A 26,966-nucleotide genomic window follows, 5' to 3' on the forward strand; every position below is an offset into this window, starting at 1 on the left:
TTTATTATCATATATTAAATAATAATTTTATTAAAATCTTTTTTATCGTCATGTGTTGTATATTAATTCCATATATCAAAATTAACTATCCTTGAAAATCAAACCTTTCAAGAGTTAATACTATCATTTACCTAAAAGATTAGAGGAGAATTTTTAAAAGATAACTTTGTTTTTGTTGTAATTAGTCAAACTTATTAAGACCCTTGTTAACACAGGGATCGTCAAAGAGAATTTTTGAAAGATAACTTTGTTTTTGTTGTAATTAGACAAACTTATTAAGACCTTTGTGTGGTTAACACACAGAGACCGTCAAGGAGAATTTTTGAAAGATAACTTTGTTTTTGTTATAATTAGTCAAACTTATTAAGACCCTCGTTAACACACAGGGACCGTCAACCGGTGAGTCGGCTTGATTGGTTCATTGTCGAAAATGTGTCCCTTTTGATGACTCATCCTGGCTGATGTGGAGAGCAAGCGTTGCGAGAAGGACGAAGGAATCTGTAGGGAGAGGCGGTTCGCTCGGAGCGGCTTAATCTTCAAGCGGCAAAGCTTAGTTTAGGATCTAGGTGGTACTCTCTACTAGGTAGCCTATTAGCCATGCCTCTAGGCTACGCCGACATCCCTGTACAACAAGCCTGCGCTAGGAGTGTCTCGACTCGATCCTTCCGATGTTCAAGTCTAGAAAATAAAGAGGAAGGAAGACAACAATATCAATAGCATAAACAAGTGAGTAAAGAGTTTGTTTTGCCTGCTTGCCTCAGGGCTTGGCTTTTATACCTGGGTGTTAGGTGGAGCAAACGGGTCTCTGTTACGACCCCTCTTACCATGCATGGTGGAGGCATTTAATGCAGGCAGCTTGCTGGTGTGTGCCCCCACGTACAGCTCTTGGGGACTATCGAGGTGAGGCCTTTGGTTTGTCTTCCTTCTTTAGGTCAAGTAGGGCGTGGTCCCTTCATCGTTCGTCTAAAAGGGAAGGCTAGTGAAGCCGGACCTTCTTGCCGACCATTAATGCGGAGTCAAGTTCTCTTTCCCAACTACAGGATCGGTGAGGAGTGGGTTTCCTGCGAGGATTGAAATTTTGTACCGTACCGAAGTTTCGAGCTTTGCTCGGTACGATACAATATTGTGTACCGAGCGGTATATCTAATTTAAACGTAAAATCCTCTGAAAATACTTGAAAATAAAAAAAAGTTAGGATATGATTTTTAAGTTAGAAGTAAATATAGTAATAATATAAGTTTAGCAAAATCAATGTAAATTATGTAAGAATAGTATCATATAAGTTTAGCAAAATCAATATAAATAAGGTAAGAATAGTATCACGTATCTTTTTTAGACTTTGAGGAATAGTTTTGTGTAAGGTTCGTATTTCGATCTATTACGGATTGTCCTTATGTAAATATTGAAATATCTACATAAAAATCATTTGAATTGTTAGATTATTTTGTTACAATATAAATTTTAAAGTTTAAATAAATTAAATAATCACATATGTAGATATACCTGATTGTTGATTCTACCACCAAAACGAACGACGAGCCTCCACGGGTGGTGGATCGGGGTCCTCGATCCTATATATCTACATATCAATATGATATGTTTGTTGGACTCAATCATGAAATTGATCGCACGATATAGTGTATTGATATACCATATGTCATTGGTGCATTAATATGGTGTTGATCGTAAGTTGATCGTCATGAATCACATTTGTCCGAGGCGATTATTAAGGCATATATTGGTAAATGTCAGAGCTTCTGCTTTCGCTACTGATCTGTTACTCTGTATCATACTGTTGCTCGGAGAAGTATGACCAACTATCATTGTATTGTTGTTGGCTGTATGATTCTCCATAATATGACGGTTGTGAATACGATGATCTATATCTACATCATGTAGGCTCTGTCACATCTATTCAAATTTATCCACTTCTTTTCGTTTTCCCTTCCCCCTCCACACATAAACTTGATCAGTACTTTATCGAGTTCCTTGATATAAATCTTGGGTGGCATGTGTAAAATATTGCTCCTTGGTCCATGCACCACCCTTAAGTTGTGTAGATGAGACCAATGATTGTCCGGTATCGCTGTTATCATCCATGGAGGCACTGTTGTCCGTGTTGCTGTCATGTCTTTGGATCGAACGAGTTGCTGAATGCTACTACCTTTTCTTTCCAATGATGCGGCTAATGCTACTACCTTTCCCTTTGCCTTTGCACGCTGGGCAGACAATTGTGACCGTGGGTGTCTGTAGTTTCTCGAGCAGCTTGACTCGATGTTATTTGACTCCTACCACCACGTTGTGATCAAGGGGGATTTTTCACCTATTGGGGTTGTGCTTCCTCTTCTTCTATTACCTCGGTGATAAAACGTGAAGGACGTTGAGGATCTCTCACCTAATCAAGTAGAGGATCCTCTTGGTTCTCTGCCACTTCGACCCAGTCTAACATCGGCTCTGAATCTTCATTATAGAATTGGACGTCGATGAGATCAATATCTGGTTCCTCTGGCTCCTTATTCAGCTTAGTACATCGTAACCTTGGTCGATGTTATAATGAACATATACCAGTTTCTCTAACTGTCTATATGAGAGTTTGTTGTGGACCTTTATGTGAATCAATGCAAACATTGATCAATTATGTTCGTAACCATTAGATGTCGTCTATACAAGTACACGAACGATAACATTTCTTAAATGTGGTGCATCCTCTCTAAATTGTAGCTATCACTTGAATGTAAAAAGATATAAATAAGATTTTATTAACATAATAAATAATTAATATCAAATATAATTGATAGTCAATATGTGAACTTTTCCTCACTAGGATTCATAGTGTAACGACATGATACAACTACAATATCGGAGAATAAACGAACTATTTCTCGGAATAATCGACCCTCTATAAGAGCATCAGCTGCATTAGTAGTGTTTGGCAAGAGCTGATATATAACATTTCATAGTGCCGTTAGTAAATCATTTTACGTTCCGAGAGCATACCGATATTGAATTGTCGGGTTTAGATAATACGCTGCAAGACATAATTTTGTTAGTATGATTTTTTATTATATAAGAAATAATAAATTAAATTATTCTGAATATGAATTTACTTGCATTATGAATATCTTGATCCATATGAACTTCAGTCCGACGATCAATGATCTGTACGTATTGGTAGACCTTAAAATCATCTTTGAATGCTTTTTTGACCTCCTCTCTTGCTGAAACAATATATATTTAAGATACGATATCTGTGGATACTTGTTCATATCGACCTTATGGAGAATACTATAAAGTGGTTTCACACCTTTTCTGATTTCAACCGAGTCTCCCAAAATCTAGAGGAAAGAATGGACTTTTCTATCTTCTTTCCATTGCTCAATCTCGAATATCTGGAATTAGATCACTCTTGTAAGGTGACCATTATCTTCAAGTCATGCCTTTTTTGCTATAATGACTTTATGTAATAAAATTAGTAAATAACTGAGTGACTCTAGGTCAGAGTATCTCACCGCTTATATACTTTTGTGTGAAAGCATGGACTCAATAATGATTATATATAAACTTTGTAATTGATTGTGCTTGAACTACACAATTTTTGACCGCGTCCAGCGTACCAATATTGTTTAGTATTAAATCTATGCAATAAGCTATATATAGAGTCTAAAATAATTTTTTTTTTTCATCAATTACAAACTGGTCTTCTTGAAATTCGCTCCATTGGCGGTTACTATTTGGATAACATATTATGGTTCGATCTCCTCTATTTTAGTGTCCATCAAGCTCTAAATATATCCTGTATCTTGGATATTTTCAAAAGCATTAGTTAACTTATAAAACACCACTCTTCTGTTGTAATAAATAAGAAAGCTGATGATACTCATTTTTGTTGGTCCTGTCCAAGTGTCATACATTAGTGTCACCTCATATTCATCCCATTACCTCTCGAAGGATTTGATCCAATCCTTTAATTTTACGAACTTCTCATCTAAGTACACGTCGTGAATCTCCCTCGGTGTTGGAGGTTGGATCCCCATGCTAGACTTTGAATAGATAAGACCATACTCCGATAATATGGACCTTGGACTGTGTTGGCTGGAATCTTGTGGAAGTTGAACTATTTTGAAATTGTTTTCTTAATATCTCGCTTTTTTCTTTTGTGTATACATCATCAATCCATGTCTATTTCGCTATTTGTGGGGGATAGGCTTGCGGATCAATATCAACAATATTTGGTGTAGACATCTTACCAAGACCTCACATAAAACCACGGAGTTCACCAGACCACATGTTACTAGTTTTGCCTAACTGAGAAGGAGCAATTGGTTGCCTCATGCTAGCTGACCTTTGGATTCCACGACCACTGCCATGCTCCTCATCTAAGTACACGCCGTGAATTTCCAAGGTTGGATCCCCATGCTAGACTTTGAATAGATAAGATCATACTATGATAATATGGACTTTGGGCTGTGTTGGCTGGAATCTTATGGAAATTGAACTATTTTGAAATTGTTTTCCTAATATTTCACTTTTTTCTTTTGTGTATACATTATCAATCTGTGTTTATTTCACTATTTGTGGGGGATAGGCTTGCGGATCAATATCAATAATATTTGGTGTAGACATATTATCAAGACGTCACATAAAACCACAGAGTTCACCAGACCACATGTTACTAGTTTTGCCTAACTGAGGAGGAGCAGTTCGTTGCCTCATGCTAGCCGACCTTTGAATTCCACTACCACTGCCATGCTCCTCGTCTAAGTACACGCTGTGAATCTCTCTTGGTGTTGGAGGTTGGATCCCCATGCTAGACTTTGAATAGATAAGATCATACTCTGATAATATGGACCTTGGGCTGTGTTGGCTGGAATCTTGTGGAAGTTAAACTATTTTAAAATTATTTTTCTAATATTTTATTTTTTTCTTTTGTGTATAGATCATCAATCTGTGTCTATTTCGCTATTTGTGGGGAATAGACTTGCAGATCAATATCAATAATATTTGGTGTAAGCATCTTACCAAGACCTCACATAAAACCACGGAGTTCACCAAACCACATGTTACTAGTTTTGCCTAACTGAGGAGGAGCAGTTGGCTGCCTCATGCTAGCCGACCTTTGGATTCCACTACCACTGTCATGCTCCAATTGTCGATGCCTCATTGTTTCATCGACCATATACTGCTGCATCCAATGACGCACGAATCCCAACTGTGAGATCCGAGTCGACTTCATTGCCATAGCCCACATATTTATCATAAATTGGTTCCTGCGTAGTCCTATAATATTCTTCCTCCTCTTGCCTTCTTTTTTAATGTATCTTCCTTTGCTTGTTGTAGCTTGTTTTGAAATAATTTACGGATCTCCGTTCTTGCATTTTGTAACATCAGGATACCCACCGACCAAATGCATCTTCACTTGAATTATTTCTCCACCCTTGTCAATGTAGTCATAATAAATACATTGTTAATGATAATGGTTTTCATCTATCTTTCGGGTATAAACTCATGCATCATCATATGATTGTCCTTTAGTGTCATGATCCTATCAAATTTAAATCAAATGCTATAAAATATAAACATATTGAATTTACCTAATATCGATAAAAAATCATTAATTGTAATATTAAATAATTTTATTAAAACATAACTAATCTTATTTTACCATCATAAACATGTGAAACACATAAAAAAAGTATTAAATATGTAATTTTGATTTAATATAGGTCAAATTACGATGAAATCATCATTAGATACACTAATCATATGATTAACATAATTAATTATCCACTAATTACTTACCCTAATATATATTAAAGATATTGAATTGACCTAAAATCGATCAAATTTTAATTAAATCATCATTAAAATAACTAATCATAGTATTAAACTACTTTAATAAAACCTAACTAAACCTATTTTACCATCGTAAATATATGAAACATATAAAAAAATATATTAAATATATAATTTTAATCTAATATATATCAAATTATGATGAAATCATCATTAAATATACTAATCATATAATTAATATAATTAATTACTCATTAATTACTTCTCTTTCAACACTATAAACATGTTAAACACCTTAATATGTATTAAAGATATTGAATTGATTCAAAATCGATCATATTTCGATTAAATCATCATTAAAATCACTAATTACAGTGTTAAATAACTTTAATAACATGTAATTAAACTTATTTTACCATTATAAATATCTTATAATGTTTAATATACATAAAATATAAATATTTAACTAATTAAGTGTCTAATTTCGAATAATCAATATTAAACACACTAATCATAATATTAAAAATCTTAATTACTCTAATTAGAAAATTAGAATGCATGTCTCTTGATTAAAAAAATTCTCTTAATCTTTCCTAATCAGCTTTGATTCAATTCATAAATCGTTGTTTGTAAAGTTTAGGAGAGTGAAAATATGAAAAAAAATGAGTTTGAGGTAGTTTAAGATAATATGAGAGTGAAATATGGGAGAAGATATGTTTAAAAACCTATGAGAAAGGGCTCCAACGGTCACTGTTACATATTGATAACAATCGAAGTCGATTTCGACTGTTACTGAGCTGTACCAAGTGGTAACGATCGAAATCGACCATTATCGAGTTGTGCTGAGCAATAACGGTCGAAATTTTGACCATTATCGTCCGATACGAGATGTTATTGAGCATTCCGCTCGGTAACGGGCAATCTGCGTACTAGTGTGCTATCAGACCAGTACGTACCACCCGTACCGAATGGTATTATTTGAAATTAAAATCCTTAGTCTCATGGGCTCATTTCAAGAAGCTGGGGCAAGCAACGTGACCTCCTGTTGGCAATCATAGGGAGTAGGTGGTACCCGAGCTTTTGCTTAAGTATTGCTTACGTGACGAGGGAAGTTGGGGAATGTCAGGATTATCCCTATCAACCCTAAATTTATTTTTGTTGCTATCAACACTAGACCCGTGTCATCCAACCAAAAATGGGTTTCATCTATTTAAGCATACCGTGAAACCAGGGTTTGCGATTTCGAATCGTACCACTTGATACGGGCGGTACAAATCGACCCACCCATATAGGGTGGTACGAATCAGTCCACCCATGAACTGGTATGCGGACCGCGCACTAACGGGCGGTCCACTCGATAAAGCCCCATATCGGACGATATAGGGTTGTTTCGGGAGGTAATTGTCGATTTCGACTATAATTGCCCGTTACCGAGCGATATCAGCCTGGTTGTGGTGAGGGAAGAAGAAGCATCGAAGGAGAAGGAAGAAGAAAGAGAGCATTCGAAGAAGAGGGAGAATTGGGAGAACCTCGGCGTATCCCGATTCGGCGTTGCTCTCCCTCAACGATCCTGATCCAGAAGGTAATAGCCAAGCGGCGGCTAGAGTAACAGAAGAGGCGGTCTCCTTCATCGCCTCGTCTGTGATTCTGCAGCTTTTTCTTTGGTGCGTTCTTCGCCGAAGGCTGGAGACGCCTGCACCCTTTGTCGCCTTCTTCATCAAACGCCGCAAATGAGGAGATGAAGGAGACCGTGTTCTACTACTCGTCTGAGGCCATATATTGCTCGTATTGTATCGTACCGAGAAAAGCTCGGTATATCGATACGCTATGAAATTTCAATTGGTTAAAACGTATCTTGAATTGTTTAGGGAGGAAGAAGAAAAGGAGAAGGCATGGAGGAGAGGTGTACTAGAGTGGAAGATGGATGGTGGCTCTACTGGCCTCCTTGCAAGTGCAAGGAGCCATGTCCTAGGAAACCTTCATAAAAATTTAAAAAAAGATATCTGCAAAAATCCTAGTCTCATGTATTATCATGCAGGTGAAATGTTCATTCCAATCAAAATTAAGGACTGCATAGAAAATTACATAATACATGAATCTCCATGAATAAATAGTAAAAGGGATTAGTAGCTTATAAACGCTTTGTTATAATCAATATGGGCATTATCCTTTACCATAACTTAATGTTTGGCAAAGAACAGTAGGTCAGGTTACAGTGCCCATCTAAATAATCTTTAGAGCTTACGTGCTTTGGCTACTAGTCTCTTTTGGGATGGCAGGAATAAATACAAGTTGTTGGGTTACATTGACTAGCAGGAGATAATAGAAATTTGCAAGTTGGAAAGGGAAAGCCAAGATATTGTAATTACATGATGTAAGCCTTGCAAATAAATAAGAACTATGTATTTAGTATTGTTGACAAGGACTATGTTATAGCACCATTGACATGTCGGCTTGTTATTAGAATGGTTCACGACAACCACCAAGCATACCTCGGCGGTGAGTGATGAAAGGAGAAATACAAACGAAAAGGAAGGACAACTCTTTGTGCAAATATCGGATCTTTATCATTCTAGAAAAAATAATATCCAAAAAAGAAATTGAAAGTGGCAGAACAAAAAGATCTAAGAAAAGATTTAAAGCTATCTAAGATAGAATAAGAAGCTTACAATTCACAACACTTTTTACTATTAACAACCCTTTACTATTTATAGTCCCAATATTATCAATTTTTTCTTTTTTTTTCTCACAACCCCTTATTCCATCATCGTTGCTATTTATTGTTGTCTAATCGTGCTTGTCGCCCCCTCAATGCCCTTCTCCTATGAGGAGGAAGAATAAGAAGAGGAGGACGCGGAGGAAGAAGGGGAAGGGGAGAAGGAAGAAGAGAAGAGTATTTATGGTCATGTGCAAAGAGATAATTTAAAAATATTAAAAAGCTTTAAAATGAGTGTGAATATTAAAAAAAGATTATAAATAGTAATCTCCTAGAATAATATAAGGAGGATAATATCAACTATTAAGTCAAAAAGATACTCAAATTTTCATTAACTAAATTCCTATTAATCAAGGTCCGTCATATCGTATCGTACCGGAGTTTCGACCCGGGCTCGGTACGGTACGGTACCGGTGTACCGGGCGGTACACCAGGGCGTACCGAGCGGTACACCCTGGTGTACCGATATTGTAGCAGTGTTACAGTGTAGTACTGTAGCGGTACAGGGCGGTCCGCGTACCGAGTACCTGGCGGACCGGTACGTACCATCCGGTACGACCGGTACGCTTCGGTATGGCAGACACTGCTATTAATGACATGTTCCTTAACAAAGACAATTTAATAGGAGAGAAAAGAAACAATAATTATCACATGAACTAATTTTTACTTTTTTCTTAATCATAAAATTTCATACAATATGTAAAAATTCAATATTCATTGCTACTATATTGGTACAAATGAATATACGAACTCCATAGCAATATAAAATAGAGAAAAGGAGAGGAAAATGAGAATATAACGACTTTGGGGGATGAAGAGGAAGAAGTGGAGACGAAGGAAGTATATCGGTAAAAAGTTCAAGAGACAAAATCCTGAATGGGGTGGGAGCATCAATTATGTGGTGGAGCAGAGTAGTAAGAAATAATGATACAAAGGAGGTGTAGGAAATAAGAGAGTAAGCACATTAAAGAGAGAGAGAAAAAGAAAAGATCAGTAAAGAAAAGATAATTGTCACATCTATCTAAAATAAAAAAGAATTGATTTTGATATAAATCAATAACTCTACCGATAGGTCCATGGTCAGGTACAATTTATTTCTAATATGCTTGCTTTCAATATTTTAAAACATGTTTCAATAACATCAATATTGATTTGATACCTATTTATGATCATATTTGTCACACCCAACATTCGTAATTTCATGAATCATATTTGTCAAGGTTCGGATTGGTACCATAGTAGTTCATACCAATATTCTATGTGTTGGTACATCATTCTGTATCAGACTTCAAAAGATCCTAAAAAGAAGATTGAAAAACAAAAAAATTCTCAATACAAAGACTGTATCTGGTACAAATCCTATATAGTGTAAAACAAAAAAAATTCTCAAAGGAAAACTGTATCATGGTACAAATCCTTTATAGTGTATCAAATGATACAGGGCTATAAAATATATTGGGCAATACAAACCCTATACTATGTACCATTTGATTTTCTTAAACCCATGTATCAATTGGTTGTCGAAACTGTAATTATCAACCCGAATGGGATGATATTGTGAACCAGGATCCTATCTGCATGTATCAGGTGTACTTATACCAACTAGTCATGTTATATAGATCCATGTGATACATCATGTTGCTAATAGGATGGTTAAAATAAAAAAAGCATGCAGTTCTTGTGCATTAGGCAGCTTAAAGCCAGCTATATTTCATACTATTCTTGGATAGTCAGGAAGTACTTCCCGATATTTTTTTTTAGTTTCCAAGGTAGTACAGCACATATGCAATTGGCAAAGGTTCAGAACAAAACTTTTACCATGTTGGGTGGATGCACAATGAATGCTGATATCCGAATGACTTCCTGGTTTGAATGGTTTTTTTTATTCTTTTGCAGTTTGTTTATCAATTTTTTTTTTGTTTCTCTTTTCTTTTTGTTAGTGTTCTCTTTTCTCTTTGATGTCTATTCTATTGTTCTGCACTTATTGTTTCTCTTCTAGTATCATCTTTGCCTGATTTCATTTCTCATCCTGTATAATGAATTCCTAGTGCAGCTGTACAGATTTCCTTCCAGTTGTCTTTAAGAGAAATAGAGATGAGGACGTTCTATGAATGTCTATGTTACAAGAAAAGATTGATTAAAGGTTCACACTGTGAAAAGCTACGGATGTTACAGTGAAGAACAAAATAAATGAATTAACTCCATTTGTGCACTGGTCTGAAAAGCTAACAAATGCACCAATAAATTTAGATTCAAACATTTTAAAATTTTCTGCCTGACAATTCATGTTATATAAACTTTTTTATATAAACTATCAAGCAATGGTCTAATCTACCGATAAGGGAAGTTTTAATTGACCTAATGGAAACTATAACCTAACTGGAATATTAGCACCGCTTCACCTGATCAAACCTTAAGTAGATACCTAATATGTTTGTTCTAAACTTTGTTTGCTGATTTTTGCTAAATAAATTTTACTTGATCTGAGTGTAAAATTTAAATAAATTAAATAATCAATCGATGGATATACTTGATTCTACCATCAAAAAGAATGATAGAATTCCACAGACGATGAATCAGAGTCTTCAATCCTTTGTATCGGTATATCAATTTGATATGTTTGTCAGACTTAATTCAAATTAATCCCACGATATAATATACTCATACATTGTATGTCATTGGTGCATCAATGTAGTGATGGACATAATTTGATCGTCGTGAACCACACGTGTTCAAGGCAACTCCTAAGGTAAGTACAATTGTGTCATATATTATTGCAAAATATGGAGAGTGCCAGAACTTCTACTTTTGCCACTGATCTATTGCTTCGTATCATAAGATCGCATAGTACTATTTCTTGGAGAAGAATAACTAGTTATCACCGTTGCTCGAAGAAGAACGACCAACTATTATGTCAAGCTCTATACTCTAGATCTTGGGTGGCATGCTTAAAATATTACTTATCGATCCATGCAACACCTTCAAACTATGTAGATGGGACCATCGACTCTCTAATGTTGCCACCATCATCGATCACGACACTACTATACACATCGCTATCATATCTCAAACCGAGCGAGTTGCTGAATGTGATTGAGAAGTTGCCTACGTACCTTTGATTAGAGAGTTCTTCCTCCAACTTAGGTATTAATCTTCCCTAATTAGCCTCCCAAGTTTGATTTGATTCATAAATCATAGTTTTGTGAAGTTTTAAGAGAGTGCAAATATGAAAATAAGATAAAAGAAGTGAGTGAAAAAGATATTAAGAGAGTGAAAGGGATGAAAGAGGAGGAAAGGATTTAAAAACCCTTTTATATGTACCTGACCATTGGAAATGGTCATATCTAAGCCGTCCATCAGTAACGATCAAAATCTAATTATTATCGATCGATACAGGTCGGTAACGATTAGATTTCGACCAAATATGATCATTACCAAGTAGTACAGACCCGTATCGGATGATACAAAACCTTCTAGTATATATCATTTGGTATAGGTTGGTCTGTATCGGTCCCGTATTGCTCATACTGAGGAATATACCATGTACGACTAACCCTATTATATTGGAACAATGTTATTCGTGTAATGAACTGTTGGTCATTGAAATGCTTTAGATATATATCCACCTTAAGATCAAGGATGAGATAGGAGATTATAAACTCACGTCGAGTGTACATGCTGTTATAAATTGTTTCTTGTTTTATCCATTTGTTGAATTGCTGACTGATCATTTACCTTAATCCAGCCTGGAGAATACTATTGACCGCTACAAGAATTTTATGAAAGAAGATAGATATGTTGGCAAGCATGATGACCCAAAGCAGGTATTATTATATATTTTTATTTGTTACTATCATAAATCTTATTGGTAAGAGTTTTCCTATTCTTCAAGACACAGTTTGCTATGATTAATATAAACTATGTTTTCAAGTGACTTTAGGAATAATTCTATAAAAATTTTGGTTGGAAATAATGGTACAAATAATTGATGTGGCACCTGAGTCTTGGTGGTACTTATCATAAAAGTTCTAAATAAATTATGGGGACAGATTATGATCTTTTGGTATTTATACTCAAACAACTTAGATTTCAGACTATGGAAATTAAGTTATAGGGGTATTAGCCTGTTACGTATGGAACATTAATGAAGAATTGTTTCCATGAGAACAGACAATTCATAATTGATCACTGTTCTCTGATTTGCCAACTTTTGTTGTATGAAAAGAATCTAATCTGACTTGCATAACAATCTGAACTAGATGTTACTAAAATCACACACTCAGCTGTGAATTACCAGGATGATGGTTTTGACAAGGTAGATTCATGGGTCAGCAATCTGGTTTACCTGAAGATCACTGAGATATGGTGATGTTTGGGGCATATGTCAACAAAACATTTTCTGATGATATATATATGTCCTTTATGTTCATCCTGTCTTTCTTTCTAGTCACATATTTGATTTTTTTTTTGTACATTTCGTAATTCGTACAAACTTAAAGCAAAACCTCAATCTGAAGAATGATATATACTGCTTTCCTTATAGTTGGATGCCTCACTTTTCATATAATGAATCTTTTACTATCTATCCATCTACTGATAGATCTTGATACATTCTAACGCCATGTATATCATAAATAGTTCATGTAGTATAAATTTCTAACATACAAGGCTTGATCTGAAGCTCAGTCTGTGCTGCCTTTTTGTAGGTGGACATATTTAGTTATTTTTTTATAATTCATGTGTTTACTACCAAATAATGTATGATTAGTCACTTGGTATGTATTTGTCAAGATACATTATCTTTAATGTAAATAGTTGCAGAAGTTCAGGGAACCTTTTTTCACGTTTTGTTGAGATACATGTTTTTATGAATTCAAGCTGAATTCCATGTTTTTCCCTCTGTATCTTCTTAGTTTGAATCTTGAGGTTACTCATTGTATCATCACCATGTTACCCCTTGTTGCTCATCTACTAATTCCTGTGAGTGCATATATCCAAATTGACATAGAGTAGCCATGTCATCCCTTGTTTCTTTTGGAGTAAAAATAAAATTTTATTAAGTTGTCAGTTCTACAATAAGACTTATGAAGGTCATTATATAGAATGGAGGAAAGCTCAAAGGGGAAAGAATCAGTCCACAGAAGACTGATTTGTATCAACTCTTGCTTTAGCAGCCCTGTTGCATTCCCGAAAACAATGGGTAATGATATATGATTCTAGTTGGTGCAACAGTTTCTTTTTATGTCTTTAATGGTGTGAGCAATAGCCTAAGGAGCTTTTCCATCTCGGTTCAGCAGATCTACAATAGTAGAAGAGTCAACTTTGATTGATAGTTGGGTGATATGTCTGGAAATTACTGATTGTAGATCTAATTTGACCACGAGCTTCACATTGCATGTCAGATTTATTATGGATGTCTTCTTGTCCCGCTGCAATGTAGTAGTCTACAGGATGATTTCTAGTGATGAATCCCCTGCCTCCATCACGCAAAAGGGAGGAGCCGTTGTGTTAAATTGAAACCAACTTACAGCTGGTTTTTGCCTTTTTTTTATTCAGTCTAGTCCCTTATAATGTTTATAGCATAATAACCAATATGGGCCATAGCATTAGCCCAAGCCCATATAATGAAAGGTTTTTTCTGGTTAAAAAGTGCATCATTCGGCATTTTCCAAATAAACCACAACTGGTTTGCTATTGCTTCTTGAAGCAGTTTTTTCAATCCTAGATGGGTTCCTTCTTTAGCCATTCACTAATATTCCATGATTATTTGTAAAGAAAAGTAAAACTGAGGTTAATTTCCCAAAGGTTCCAAATTTTGATAGAAAAGGTTATTGAAAGAATAGATGTTCAATGGTTTCCAGATGAGAAAGGCATAAGGGGACAAACAGGTTGAACGTTGTAATGAAGAGGAAGAAGACAAACAGCAGTAGGTAGGTGTTTATGCAATAATTTTCAACAAAAGATATGAATTCTAGGAATAACTGGGACCTGCCATAGACTACGCCAACCATACCAACATGATTCAGGTTTGGGATGCAACAAATGATATTGCCTTCCCTAATAGATGATCCTTCCAGATCCATTTATCCTCACAAGGAAACTAAGTAATATCTATAGCCTTAATGGTAGAGATCAATTTAGGTGTATACATATCCAATAACAACCGAGTATTCCAACTACTAGATTGGATTAATCCATCAACCTTAATATATGTAGGTATCATATTAACATCAAGTAATGTAGGAATGCGATTCAAGGGTATACTAAGCAATCAAGGATCTGTATAAAAATATGTGGATTGCCTATTACCTAATTGTATAAAAAAAAAACCCTTTTAAGTTCAGACATTGCTCGAATGAATAATTTCCAACTCTAGCTAAAGTGAGTATATTTAGGAATGTTCCATGGGTGAATTTGATCATATTTAAAGTGAAGAACAATATTTCATATACTACTGTCATTATTAAGATAATGATTGAGACAGTTAGCTTGTAAAGTAGTTCTAAAGGCAATGAAGGCAATGATGCCTTGGATATTAAGACCACCATGATCTTTTTGAGAGGTAACAGTGTTCCAATTGATAAGATGTAAGCCTTTGTTTTGAGAATTATTTAACCAAAGAAATTTTTTTTATTAATGTTTGAATTTTGTGGAGGAAACTGTCTTACAACCAAGTAACACTTAAAAATGTGTAAAGGAAAAGAAGTTAAAATATATTTAATCAAGATAAATCAGCCAGCTTATGAGATTATTACATTTCTAGGTGGTAAGTTTGTTTTGATTTTGTTAAGAATTTCATCGTGAGCTGATTGGGGAATTCTTTTAGGAGTTATAGTTGCTCCCAAGGTTTACAATTTTGGTCATTACCAGTGTACCGACCAATGGTCAGTATGGTATGTACCGAGGCATACCAACGATACACCCAAACAATATTAAAAATAACTTTAAAAATATCTAAAAAATTAAAAATTAAATTAAGATTTTTAAGCTAGAAATAAATATAAATTTAGTATAATTTTAGCAAAAATAATCTACATTAGTAAAGAATAACGACGTATATCCTTTTCGAACTTTGAAGAATAGCTTTGTAGTACGAATGGAACCATCGTTCCGTTAAGATTAAATTATTTATAAAAAAATTATTTAAATTGTTGATATAAGTGAGAATGAGTTTAAGGGAGTTAAATAAATTAAGAGAGTGATATAGGTTGAAAGAGGGAGGGAGGAAAAAGTTTATAAACCCTTTACTATGGTTCAAACGGTCAATTTGACCCTTTGGAATAGGGTGATTTCAGTCCTTGATCGGTAATAATCGAAATTCGATCATTACCGACTAATACAAGTCGGTAACAGTTAGATTTCAATGTTTACCACCCGGTATAGACCCTGTATTATCTGATACGAGATTAGATTATTGTATCATCCAATAGAGAGCAATCCGCATATCGATCTCCTATCGGACCGGTACGTATTGCTTGTACCGGACGATATGGGTTGGTATTGCAATGATCCTTCTTCAAAGGGAATGATCCTTCTTTAAAGCCAAGGTCAGAATAGATAAGATTTTTAGTGGATCTTAGAGTAGATTTAGGGGAAAAAAAGTCTTACAATGATTGATAATCTAATTAGTAAGCTCTTTATAAGTCTTAATTTTTAATAATATTGTAAGACTTAGAATTAGTATTAAAACGAAATAAAATATCATCAATAAATATAATATGATTAATTTTGGAATTTGAGTTTGAAGCTAAGGGGATTTAGGCTTTAGTTTCTAGTTGCTTGATTTAATAGTTGAGTTAAAATCTATGCAACTAAGATAATAAGGTGAGTCGGGTTCACCTGCCGGATGCCACAATGATTGATAAAAGTCTTGGAGATTTCACCATTTATAAGGCAAGAAAAGATAGGCGAAGAAATACAAGTTTTAATCCAATTAATATATAAGGGAGGAAATTCATGGAGGAAAATACTTTGAGGACAACAGTCCAAGATAATCTGTCAAAAGTTTTTTCAATATCTAATTTAACAAGAACAAGGGTTTTTTTCTTTAAAGGAATATAAGTAGCCTCTTGTGCAATAATAATGTTATTATGTATATTTCTTCTAGGAAGAAAAGCAAACGGCTCACAACTAATTAATTTGTAAAAGTAAGGTTTTAGTTTATTTGTTAAGACCTTGGCTAATATTTCTTTTGAGAGAGCTAGAGGGCAGAAATTGGTAACATAAGTTGGGTTTTTAGTTATCGAAATAAATGTTAGGAATATTTGCGTCAAGGAAGGAGGTATGTATGCATCTTGATAAAAATGTCGGAAGACCTCAAAGAAGTGAAGTGCTAGTGTAGACCAGTATGATTAATACAATTCAGTTGTAAATCTCTTAGGACTAGGACTTCTCCCTGATCTCATGGATTTAACAGCAATAAAAATTTCCTCCACAGACAAGGGTTTGGTTAAAGAATCAGATTCAATAGTAGTTAAAGTAGGGAGAGTAGGAAGAGAGTGTTGACCTAATGAGTTTGAAGCCGAGTGAGTCCAAAGATAGGTATAATGTTTGGATAGAAAAAATTTAAAATAACTTTATTATCTTAAATAAGAGTATTATTATTATTATCATAAATTCCTTTGATATAATTTTTGTGCCTAGGACAAGTGACAAGGGTATGAAAATATTTGATATTTTTGTCACCATCATATATCCAAAGACATTTAGCTTTGGCCCACCACTTAAGAATAATTTGTTTGATTAGAATAACATAGTAATTATAAAGGAAGGAGAGTTTTAAAATGTCCAAGGTGTCATTATTGTTATTTTTATCTAATTGTGATTCTAAATTCATTATGGATATCTAATTATTATCAAGATGCATTTTATGTTTCCCTAGGTTATGCTTATTCCAATTAGAAAGGACTCTACAAGTATAACATAACTAGTTGTGAAAAGCTGAGAGGGGATCAGGTTGGATATGTGGAACATTTCAAACTGAGTTAATCAAATGGGTAGTTTCATGGTATCATGTCTAGAAGTTTTGATAATTGATGGGACACATTTTGGTAACCTGCCTACCAACTACTGTTCACAGCCACGTCAGCGTCAAGATCAACATAACGGACTACGACCCCGGTCAACGCCGTTCTGCAATGGTTGGACGACGCTGACCGACTACGGCGTCGTCCCGTAAAGATCAGGACGGCACCGATCGGGTACGATGTCATCCCACAAAAGTCGAGATGATGTCGTCCCACAAAAGTCGTCCCGCAAAGATTGGGATGGCACCGACCGAGTATGGCACCATCCCACAAAAGGGGACGACACCGACCGAGTACAACGTCGACCCACAAAAGTCGGGACAGCATCGACCGAGTATAGTATCGACCCGCAAAAGTCGGGACGACGCCGACCAAGTACAACGTCGACCCACAAAAGTCAGGACAACGCCGACCAAGTACAGCGTTGACCCATAAAAGTCGGGACAGCGCCGACCAAGTACAGCGCCGTCCTGCAAAGATTGGGACGGCGCCACGACACCTAGGACATGCAACATCTGCTCCAGTAGTAAGCCCGCCGCCCGACGGGTCAGCAACCATAAATACGATAGGTACGGTCGGTCCCCGGGGTGGAGGATAAAAAACCAATTGCGGGGCCGGTGATGAGATTGGTTCTTGGGCTATTTTCCACCCAGTTCTAATAAAATCTTCGGAGGGGTCGAAGTCGGGAGTCCCCTTCCCGACCCCGACCTATGTGTAGGGACAAGCGATAGAGAGGAAGGCAGCCAGCCAAAGGGTGTCTCCAAATCTCGAAGCCAAAGCCCAAGCTTGACCCCATCGGACGACAACTCTCGTCGCCCGAGTACCGACATGGATGATCTTGCACGCCCGGGACCGAACCAAGCCGTGTTGACTCCTCAGCCACGATGTAAGGGACCATTATCTGATTGGCGCTAGTAGGAGGGCCCGAGGCCTGCACCTCGGTCGAGCAAACTCGCTCCCGAGCCGTGCACCTTGGTTATAAGCCCTTAGCTCCCCTCTGGGAGAGAGCACTGATAAAGTCATTTAGTCCTACATTGGTTGAGGAGTATGAGGATCAAGGGCTCATAAGTCCGCCAGGTCTCCCTTACCTTCAGAGGCACCTTTTGGAGCTCACATATTCCGAAAGGACAAAACCGTACGGATACACCCATCAATAATAAAAAAAATTATTATAAATTAACTAAGTAGACTTAATATTTAACATGATCATGATAAATAGAAAATTTGTCATAAATATTCATCTACGATAAAATTACCAAAGACAATCTAATCTAACAGAGAGATTCTAGCATAGCCAGTATGATTAACACAGTATGTATAATTAGAACTAAAAAAACTTAAATAAGTTAAATCATAATTTTTTATAAATTCATGGAAAACACAAGTAGAGCAGTTAATAATAAATATTTTATCACCAATTTTATCATGTGAATTTAAAATATAATTGAAATCTTCTAAAATACACCAAGAAATGTCAAAGAAGTTTAAATCAGAAAGAGAATTTCATTATTTTAATAAACAACAGAAGTACTAGCATTAATACCTAACAGAAACCAAGGTTTATCATTATTTAATTGAGTTATTTCATGAATAAAATAAGAGTGTTTAGATAGCACCTGAACATTTGCTAAATTAATAGACCGAGCTAATAATATACCACTAGAAGCTCCAATAGAAGGATAGAAATCCCCTTTTCAGTGTTTCCCGAGTCTTTAGATAGCTCTATTTGATTGTTCAGTAGTGGCATGTGTTTCCTGTAGGAGAATGAACACAGGATTTTATGTGACAGATATATGCATGATATTCTTGCACTAGTTTTCTTTTTAAACCTCTACAGTTCCAGCGAAATATTATCATTAGGAGAAAATTTTAAAGGGATCCAAGCCATCTAGACAAGTAACATATACAAGTAAATTATATTCAAAAATTAAAAAAATTTGAGTTTTCTTTTACCCTTTATTACTCCACTAATAGCTTTTAAACTTGCTCGATTAGATGTCCTTGAGTGTGACCTAGGTGGGAAATGTTTGTTGAGATGATCCACATGATCACGAAGAAGGTCGGAATCCTCCGCCGAGTGAAAGGAGGAATCACTTGAGACATCATGTGCTTGTATGGTGGATAACACCTTTGCTACGATTGCTCGTGCCTCTGAAGTTATATATCTTCCTCGACTTCCATCGTAGCCAGTGCAGAGGCAATAAAAGTACAGGAAATGTTAGTGTTAAAAGGATTAGGGTTTAAGGTGGTGTGATATACTTGTAAAGCCTCCGTGTCATTCGGATTTGGAGTCAGATCCGAGTGAGGAGTATACACATCCATAGTTGCATCTGGTAAAATCTGATCCATGCAATGAATGCCTAAATCCAATGGGACATTAGTCATTAATAACTTTTCTACCATCTGTCACGCTAAAGAGATTTGGAATGATTTCAGATTAAATGTTGCAAACACATTTCTAGAGATAATGGGATAGGTGGATTGGCTCTTGAATTGATGCTACGAAAAGTTACACCAGTTGTTGGGTGGGGAATGGCACCGTGTAACGGGGTAACCACTGGTAGCAAGGAGCCGTTAGGGGAAGAGAAAACAACTGGGTCTGTCATGTGAGTATCATGTGTTGACTCCCAATGATCCCTACCCTTGTCTTTGATAGTGATGGTTTGGTCAGAGTTTTTTTACGAAAAGGATGACGTTGAACACGAATCCATGAGCCAAAGTTAAAGAGTCAGTAGAATCCTTAGGAATATCCATCCTTGGTTGAAACCTAGTTTTCACTAATGGGTCGTTGTCCAAAGGAGGATAATCGAGATAGAAGATGGAGTGGTTTTAGATTTAAAGAGACAAAGAATGGGTTTATGGCCAAGCCGACCACAATGATAATAGTATGGAGGAAGGTTTTGATAGGTACTAATATGAAAAAATTTAGTATTTTGCTACTCAATTGACACTCCTTACTTAAGAGGGTCGGTAATGTCTATTTTAATATAAATCCGAGCATATCTACCCCATGTAAGACTTAGAGAGTTAGGATCAATTTTAATAGGGTGAGCAAGAAGAGTAGTAGTTTGAAAGAGTGTTTCTTCATTCCTTTACTCCATTGGTAATCCAAGGAGTCGTATCCACAAAGGGGCAGAATCGATTCTTTCAGTCATTGGGTTGGAAATTAGATTTTCAAGATATAAGTTGAAGAACATCCCCATGGAGGTTCCAAGGTCCCTCGGTAAGGACTTTGATGGCATCAGATTCATATTGAAATCAAAATAGGAAGAAACCAACCTCTAAATCAAGAATCGATAGAGAAGAGAGGATTGACCAAATTTTCGATAAAACATTTTGTAAAACATGCAAAGGAGGGGCCCGTATGAGGAACCTATTGATTAGGCATGAAGCCTAGGGTTTCCTCCAAGCCTACAATTTTTCTTCTTTGAATTGAACAAAGTTGGAAGTAGAAGTCTTAATGAGATTCAAACATGAATGATGAAAAAGACATCCTGTGGAGTTTGTCATGAAGAAAGGCTCTACCAAAAGAATCAAAGCCCAAGAAATCTTCGGGGAAGAAGGATTAGAGACTTAAAGGCCGGACCAACCTATTGATTAGGCATAAAGCCTAGGGTTTCCTCCAAACCTACAATTTTTTTTCTTTGAATTGAACAAAGTTGGAAGTAGAGGTCTTAATGAGATCCAAAGGTGAATGATGAAGACAACATCCTGTGGAGTTTGTTATGAAAAAAGGCTTTACAAAAAGAATCAAAGCCCAAGAAATCTTTTGGGAAGAAGGATTAGAGACTCAAAGGCCAGGACCAAGTGGTCGCGGCGAGCACACAAGAGGAGAACATTAAGGAGGGTGGAAAGGTAAGCGGATGGAGGGCTTAAGGAAGAGGACATTCTTTGTTTGAATTTGAACATCCGAGGGAAAAATTCTCATGTCAAAACACTATGGGTTTGACCCAACTTAGTGTTCCTAAGTAACTGTCTTTGCATTTACATACCTTCTGTGTCTCAGGTATATTAGATTTTCTTTTCCTTTATCTTTCAATAAACTGTGATGGGAATGTACATTAATTACTTGTTCAAGTATCTTATGATGTTTGTTTAAGAAATTTAACTTCATGATGGCTCTCTGTTACCTATTTTGGTTCTTAGTTATATTGCCATCATCAAAGACACCAAAAGGGTGACAGGTCTGGTTATACAAGATATCATCAAGGATTTTGAGCTATTCTGACCAGTTTAACATCTTCTATTATATTGGTATTTTTGAACTTATTACTATATCCTAGAAAATATTGGGGTACTTAACTAGACTGCCAGTAGTTCATAAATGACTTCACACTTGAATAAATAATTGACTTTGCATTTGGATTCTTGGCTCTTTTCACTGGATGCTTAATTTCCTTTGTCATTTTGAAAGATTCTGATTTCTCCAGCCAATAATTGCAAGGGAAAGAGGATGGGAAGCAACTAAAGAAAGACACTTACAACCCTAGTTAACCATGAGGGGCATTTCCTTAGACAATGTGAAATAAAGAATAGACAGAATCTAGTTCCCTCTGGTCATGATCATCTGAATAAGAGGAACTGGCTAGATAAGGTTGGAAGTATTCTTCACAACAAGGATGTGTAACTGTAGGTCATTTATCTCAAGGGCAAATGTCAGACAGTCTTTACACATCTTTATTACCTTTAGAAGATGAATCTGAATATAAACATGTCCACTCTTTTCAGTAACATGCTAAATTTTTCACTAATTTATTAGATTTTTTTTCATTACATACTAATGATGCGACAGAATAATGAACAAGGATTTGCGCATTCAGAAGGCAATTCCAAACTACTGGAGATTGTTGAAAGGTTATAATTTGACTTTAAATGTGCCTATATCAAAAGAGATCTGGCATAAATTTCCCCTAATATTTTTTGTTCCTTGTGAAGGGTTTTTGGAACAGATTTTGACAAGCTGAATATGGATGACCTTGACCGGCTGGAGAATGATATATGTGTTGCACTAAAATGGATAAGATCTAGAAAGGTCAGAGTATTTATCTCACACAAATATTAAGCATGTTTAACTTGCATATGGAATGCAGAAATATCAGCCATATATTACTATAAAAGTCTATCATATTCATGGATGTTGATACCAAGAGTTTAACTACAGTAGACACCAGTGCTCCAGTCAAAGAACTATTGGCTAAACAAATCATTCTACCTTGATTTGAGAAAAAATATTCTTAAACTCTTAGGTGCATTGTTTCACCTAATATCACCTAATAGAGAATATTTTAATGCTGAGAACAAGAAGGATGAGAATACTTGACCATGTTCTAAACCCAAAATAAAGTGCAATGATGTTTCCCAATTTAGCTGTTTAGTTTTAAGTTAAAGGGATAGAATATATCAATGTGTTTTCATGTCCAAAACAGAAACTACCTGACACCTAAAAGATAAAAAAGGGCTGGCCACATACATACAGCATTTCTAAGTGTCCTAAGAGGCAGTCGCAACCAGAACAAGCAGCATAGTCTTCTGCCATATTATATTTATGCTACTCAAAGCCTAGCTACCTTCTCTTTTAGTTTGCAAATAGTTATAATGGTGATTGGGTAGCAAATAATATTTCACAGCAAAATGATCTATGAGGTCACATTTTCTAAATTTAACAAAAGAATATCAGAATTGTTGCCGAAAAATTAACTTATGGGACAAGGAAATAGATCTTGAGTGCTGATCTGCACATCTAGTATCTATTATGCCACTTATGCAGAAACCTCTAGTTGACCACTGCCAGAAGATCAGGGGAGTACAGAGTCCAATATTCTACAGTGTCATATGTTAGCAAAGTTCTGCTAGTGAAATCAGGTAGTGTAAATACAAACTCACTTTATCATTTCGGTTGATCCTAGTCATGAAGGTCCAGGAGAAAAAACACAAGCATTACTAAAAGGTATTCCTTGGTAAATCTAGCAAATGTTCTCATGCAGGCACCTTTATATTATTCAATTTTGTCTGATGTTTATTACAACAGGAAGCTAGTATAGTTAGAGGCTGAGGTCAATGATGGTCACATCTGAAATCATTAAACTGCTACTGATCTAGAGAGGTGTTTATTTCATGGTATGAAACTAGAGTCAAAATCATTTCAGGCAACTGAGTCATAAGGGAAAGAGTGTCAACTGACACTCATGAAACACTGTGTTAGACTAAATATGATAGTTTCTTTGACACAACTTCAATAAGATTCAAAAAGATTGCTTCTTAGGAATCATAAAACAAAGAACAGGAAACTTTGAGGATGTTAGTTGGTTCAGCTGGTAAAGATGGCTTTAACTGTTAATAACAAGGTCTTGGGATTGAATACCATCCTCATCACTTACCACATGACAAAAACACAGTAAACTCTAGTCAAAATCTAGGACACGGCAAGTCAACATAACATGAAAGTCATGGATTTAGCACTGTCATTAACTGTTTTCATTGCCCTTGTCCAATTGTCGAGGCAGGCTTGAGCTTCCACTGATTCGGGGGTTATGCTTGAGTCACTAGTATTTGCCTCGCGATCTTCGCTAAGATTGGAAATGTTGTTGTGTATCACGCTCACCATTCCAGAATAGGAAACTCTATAGTGGTAATGCTGTCACTAAACTCAAAAGTTGTTAGATACATATTAGGCTTGGAGCTTTATCTTGAGGATCCCTGGGTCTGTTTTGACCTTGTAATAATAGTTGTTCTCCCTTAAAGATTTTACCCTTGTTGCTAACTTGATCAGTAGATTTAGAAGTTTCAGGTACCATGTTCTCTACTATAGTTAGCACTGTAATGCTCATATAAGTTATTGATCATTCTTTTAACATCTCTAATTTTATCACCAATATCAATATGTACTATGAAACTTTGATGATAAATGAATAAATAATCACCTACGCCATCTAATCTAATAAGAGGATCATACTTGATGATCAATTACAGATTCAGTCAACAAAATTGTCTTATCGCATCAAAGGAAGAGCAAAAAAGCTTTTGCATGGGTGATCTGTTTACCGAAAGGATCACGTTAGTTTGTGAGGAGGCTTGCTTCAACTATACTAGGGAAAGAAAGGACTTCCAAGTAACTTGTTCAAGTCTATTCAAGTGTCTGTGTGACTACCTCATCCTATTACACCAAAAAGTAACTAATGTCCTTTATGTCTCTCCTCGACCAAATCTCATGCTTTTATCTTCTTCAGCAACTAGCTGATATATAAACACTAGGTAATGGAGAACCTTTCAGTTACATGAATAATCAAATGTGGTCCGAGCCAATAAAAAATTCAGTGACAAGGTTATCCAACTTCTGTTTTGGCCTGAAGAGTAGAATGATAATTACTAGATTATTGTGTAGTAACCCTTAGATAATAAAACTTCGATATTGAGAATATCGTAATTAATTGGACAGCATCTAATGTTGATAAAAGCCCTAGCTCTCTGAAGTTCACATTATTGTTATCTCAGAATTCAACCAGCTAAGAAATGCGGGGTAGACGTTCTTTTTACATACATTTCCAAATATTTTCTTGTATCAACCTAAGGTGTGATTTTTATACATGCATATGGCTAGCCATTTGAGCACATTAGAGTATGTTTGGAGGGTATATATGATTGATGTATGTTTAGGGGAATTGATTAATTTTCCTTGAGAAAATCCACTTATAATGGGAAAGAGACAGCTGTTGTAGCAATATCTAATCATCTTCTGTTCTTGCAGGATCAGTCGATGATGGATTCATTAGCCAACCTTTCTGCGAAGGTAACTTTAATTAAGAGGATACAGTAGTTTGCTAAATATTAGCACATTATTTTGATGTAATCGTGCTTGTTATTATATTCATTATCCATTTCTGTTACAATATAGCATGCAAATATCATGTGGTTTATTTTTTCATTGCTTGCTGAATCCTGCTTCCTATGGCTAGGATGTGATTCCTACTGATGAATAGCACAGATTCACATACCGACCACCATTTTGTTCTTTTCTTCTGTTTTCTTTTCTGAACTTAAATAGCTTCATGAATTGGACTTTTTCCCCCTTTTACTATGTTTTCTAGGGCTCATCCATTGTCGTGGTATATAACCAAAATTTACTAAGATCTGGCTTGATGAATGATGCAGCTCCTCCAATCTACTGTGACCTATTCTCTCAGGGAATAGAAAAATGATTTGATACACAGGAGGAGATGCATAGTATTCTAAATAACTCTGAAGTGTATAGATGCAGAATAGAACTCCATGGTGGCAAGTAGGTATCAACACTTACTCCAACCATTAAACCCTAAAAGGGACGTAGTTACTCACCATGGCACTTCTCAGAATGCTATCTTATCACAAGAGCTCACCACCTGCAGGCGCCTGCAGAGATGATCTTCACATTCAACCCATGAAGGCCAATTTTCTCAAGCATGATCATATCAGCTAAACAAAAAACTTGCATGCAGCTTGCTACTCCTTTTATGTATCATTTGCTGATCAAATATGTCCATCTGATCTGACCCAGGAGAAATCATTACTTGAGGAGAGAAGACTTTTGCAATCTGTAAGTAGAACACTCGCAAGCACACCTTTTATTTCTTTGCTCTCCGTCTATGTGGATCGATCATGTCATTATGCTCCTGTTCTTGTTTGTTAGGCGTTAATCATGGAGGAGGGAAGCGACTCGAAGAAGATCGCCGACAACAGCGCGGCAGCGGAAGCAGCGGGAACGTCACCGGGGAACGCGGAGGGCCGCTACGCTGCTTGGTGGCGACCGCCTTCACGGTCGTCGCAGCCGGAGGTCGATACGCCGTAGGAAGCCGTCGGGGCTATCGTTGTCCTCTTCTATTAGTGTAAGCGGTGTGCGGTGTCGCGTCTGGACCAATCCTTCGGTTTCCCGATAGTTCGGGAGCCATGTCGCTGTGTCACAGTTGTTTTGATGCCTTCTGCTGTTACAACTATACCCAAACCAACGGAACGACACGTGGTACTCACGATAATATATACAATAAAGTATTTTAAAGCCCTTAAACCAATTATCATCAGGTACAATAAGTGTCTGTTTAGTATTCAGAAAATTTTATGTTTGCGTACGTTCAGAAAATTTTAGTATTCAGGAAAATTTATCTTTGTCTACGGTATCGTTTTAAACATATGTTTGTTGAACGAGTGGCTACAAGGGATATATATTATGAATAATTTTTGGAGTCAAATATGTTATTTTGAACTTTGAACAATTTCTAAAAGTATTTAGAAAAAGTTGTTAACTTGTTTGTACTAATAAGAAATACATTATAGACACCAGTATAGTAGGAAGATAAAGCATCCCACCGCAACCACCTCTCCTTGTCCTATGTAAATTGATCTATCATTATCCCCGCACGAAATACGTTCGTGGATGGTGCGACCTTTGTCCGTTGGCTTCC

The 26,966-nt window shown here is 36.1% G+C and overlaps 1 protein-coding gene and 1 long non-coding RNA gene across 6 annotated transcripts in view; one reads left to right on the forward strand and one right to left on the reverse strand.

Moving 5' to 3' along the window:
* LOC103993448 (truncated transcription factor CAULIFLOWER A) overlaps window positions 1–26,576 on the forward strand; it is a 47,003-nt gene extending 20,427 nt beyond the window's left edge. Inside the window, exons 2-7 of one of the 4 annotated variants that reach the window (XM_065120400.1) lie at window positions 12,255–12,333; window positions 22,341–22,389; window positions 22,485–22,567; window positions 25,286–25,321; window positions 26,066–26,104; window positions 26,198–26,576. In XM_065120400.1, the coding sequence (XP_064976472.1) occupies window positions 12,255–12,333; window positions 22,341–22,389; window positions 22,485–22,567; window positions 25,286–25,321; window positions 26,066–26,104; window positions 26,198–26,356 (445 nt within the window). In that variant the 3' untranslated portion in view covers window positions 26,357–26,576. Of the gene's footprint in view, window positions 1–12,254; window positions 12,334–22,327; window positions 22,390–22,470; window positions 22,568–25,279; window positions 25,322–26,065; window positions 26,105–26,197 lie in introns of all 4 variants that reach the window. The other 3 variants (XM_065120399.1, XM_065120398.1, XM_009413522.3) reach the window with 3 other exon arrangements.
* On the reverse strand, window positions 19,151–26,269 carry LOC135618927 (uncharacterized). Of its 2 annotated transcripts, none has more exons than XR_010489221.1 (3): window positions 26,130–26,269; window positions 25,867–26,051; window positions 19,151–19,289 (listed from the first exon to the last, which is right to left on the reverse strand). It is a non-coding gene; the product is annotated as an uncharacterized LOC135618927 (long non-coding RNA). The 2 variants fall into 2 exon arrangements; XR_010489220.1 differs by having other exon boundaries at window positions 25,867–26,056.
* Window positions 26,577–26,966: the final 390 nt, after the last annotated feature.

Source organism: Musa acuminata, chromosome BXJ2-8 (assembly GCF_036884655.1).
Source record: "Musa acuminata AAA Group cultivar baxijiao chromosome BXJ2-8, Cavendish_Baxijiao_AAA, whole genome shotgun sequence".
NCBI classification, from domain to species: domain Eukaryota; kingdom Viridiplantae; phylum Streptophyta; class Magnoliopsida; order Zingiberales; family Musaceae; genus Musa; species Musa acuminata.